Source organism: Herpailurus yagouaroundi, unplaced genomic scaffold (assembly GCF_014898765.1).
Source record: "Herpailurus yagouaroundi ecotype Mexico unplaced genomic scaffold, PumYag 255, whole genome shotgun sequence".
Lineage (NCBI taxonomy): Eukaryota > Metazoa > Chordata > Mammalia > Carnivora > Felidae > Herpailurus > Herpailurus yagouaroundi.
This window is the reverse complement of record NW_024412472.1, coordinates 698383-700516: the sequence shown is the minus strand read 5'-3', so window position 1 is coordinate 700516 and position 2134 is coordinate 698383. Positions and strand designations below refer to the sequence as shown.

Here is a 2134-nt window from a genome sequence, read left to right as displayed (position 1 = left end):
TTATAAGATTGTTTCATTAAGAAATTAGAAATATTCAGGAAATGAGGAGAAACAAAATTTGCTGAAGATTTAAATGAATTTCTTTTTCTGTATGTAACACAAAATCCCCAGTTAAGGCAAAATAACCTGCTGGAGCCATAAGTTACATCCAATGAAGTCGAATTTTTTTCTTTCATTTTAACCACAGTCAGAGGTTAATTTTGATCCTAATTTTTTAGATCATCAAAGAAAATCTGTAGAAACAGAATCCACAAGATGACAACTCATGGAAATGACTCCACTAGCGTTTCAGACTTTCTCCTGAATTGTTTTGTCAGGTCCCCCAGCTGGCAGCTCTGGCTGTCCCTGCCCCTCAGCCTCCTATTCCTCCTGGCCATGGGGGCTAACGTTATTCTCCTAATCACCATCTGGCTGGAGGTCTCTCTACACCAGCCCATGTACTACCTGCTCAGTATTGTCTCCCTGCTGGACATTGTTGTCTGCCTCACTGTCATCCCCAAGGTCCTGGCCATCTTCTGGTTTGACCTCAAGTCCATCAGTTTCCATGCCTGCTTCCTCCAGATGTACATCATGAATTGCTTCTTTGCCATGGAGTCCTGCACATTCATGGTCATGGCCTATGACCGCTATGTAGCCATCTGCCAACCACTGAGGTACCCATCCATCATCACTGACCAATTTGTAGTCAAGGCTGCTGTCTTTATTTTGGCCAGGAATGCACTTCTTACTGTGCCCATTCCCATCCTCTCTGCCCGGCTCCATTACTGTGAGAGAAATGTCATTGAGAATTGCATCTGTGCCAATATGTCTGTCTCCAGGCTCTCCTGTGATGATGTCACCATCAATCGCCTCCTCCAGTTTGCTGGAGGCTGGACACTGCTAGGATCCGACCTCATCCTCATCTTCCTCTCCTACACCCTCATACTGCGAGCGGTGCTGAGACTCAAGGCAGAGGGTGCTGTGGCCAAGGCCCTGAGCACATGTGGCTCCCACTTCATCCTTATCCTCTTCTTCAGCACCATCCTTCTGGTCTTCGTGCTCACTCATGTGGTGAAGAAGAAGGTCTCCCCTGATGTTCCAGTCTTGCTCAACGTCCTCCACCATGTCATCCCTGCAGCCCTCAACCCTATAGTTTATGGAGTGCAAACCCAAGAGATCAAGCAAGGAATCCAGAGATTATTGAAGAAAGGGTGGTAATAAGGACAACAGGATCTCTGCATTTCTAATACATGATGACTTATAAATCAGTTAATGGTAAATTGGGTTGAAACTCATAGCTCAAATAAATTGAGATAGTAAGTTCAAGGAAAGAAATAAATTTAAATCTGAAACAATTTCTTGACTCTATCCCTCTGCTTCAAATTCTAATGCTCCCCCAAGAAAAATCTCTCATTTCTGTGACTTTTTAAAAATTTTTCCCAATCTTTGGAGTTCTATTCTGTCTGAAATATGAGAACTCAGGAGGATGAACTCTATAGTTGAGAAATAAATCCCAGTTAATACTGTATTTACTATTTCTATACAAGTAATTTTTTAAATATAAAACTGTGGGTATTAATGCCCTTGGTTGTAACATTGTTATTAATTTATTACTGTTTTTAACCTAGTTGCATAATGCAGTTGAAAAAGACCACAGTATTTAAATGTCAGCTCTGAGTGATGAATAATAGCTGGAGTCCATAAGTAAATCTCTTTCCATTACCTCCAACTAAGCCAGTAATTTTCTTTTCTTCCCATCTTTGCCCAAGCAAAGAATGTGCCTTTTCTGGTGCAACCCTCAGAGGGCTAGAGCTCTTGCAAGAATTGCTCACATGTGGAGAAATGAGATTTACTGGGTTTCAGAGAAGTTATCACACAAAGCCTCTTCTTTGGTGTTCTCACACCAGTGTCTGTGCTTGAAGCTTCATCTTCAGAATTCGAAGACTCACTCTGCAATGCGCATATAGGTTTCTGCTTTGGTGTACTAACATGTCACAGCATCAGAAGATGTCCCAGCAATGAAACTTTAAGCTATTAGGGCCTACTATTAATTAAGCAAAGATTTCCTAGGCAACTGCTCTGGTATAGAAACTTTGTTAGAGTTTGAGGGCACAAAGATGCACAGAACAAATATGCAATCATTGAGGAATGCATA

At 41.7% G+C, this 2134-nt stretch overlaps 1 protein-coding gene across 1 annotated transcript; it reads left to right on the top strand.

Moving 5' to 3' along the window:
* The first annotated feature begins 249 nt into the window (after positions 1 to 249).
* On the top strand, positions 250 to 1197 carry LOC121021143 (olfactory receptor 56A3). Its single transcript, XM_040461364.1, has one exon. It carries the CDS (start codon positions 256 to 258, stop codon positions 1195 to 1197), a length of 942 nt encoding a protein of 313 aa, XP_040317298.1. The 5' UTR covers positions 250 to 255.
* The last annotated feature ends 937 nt before the right edge of the window (positions 1198 to 2134 follow it).

Excerpts from the sequence above, each read along its gene's own strand:
- LOC121021143 (XM_040461364.1), top strand. The coding sequence starts at position 256 with ATGACAACTCATGGAAATGACTCCACTAGCGTTTCAGACTTTCTCCTG.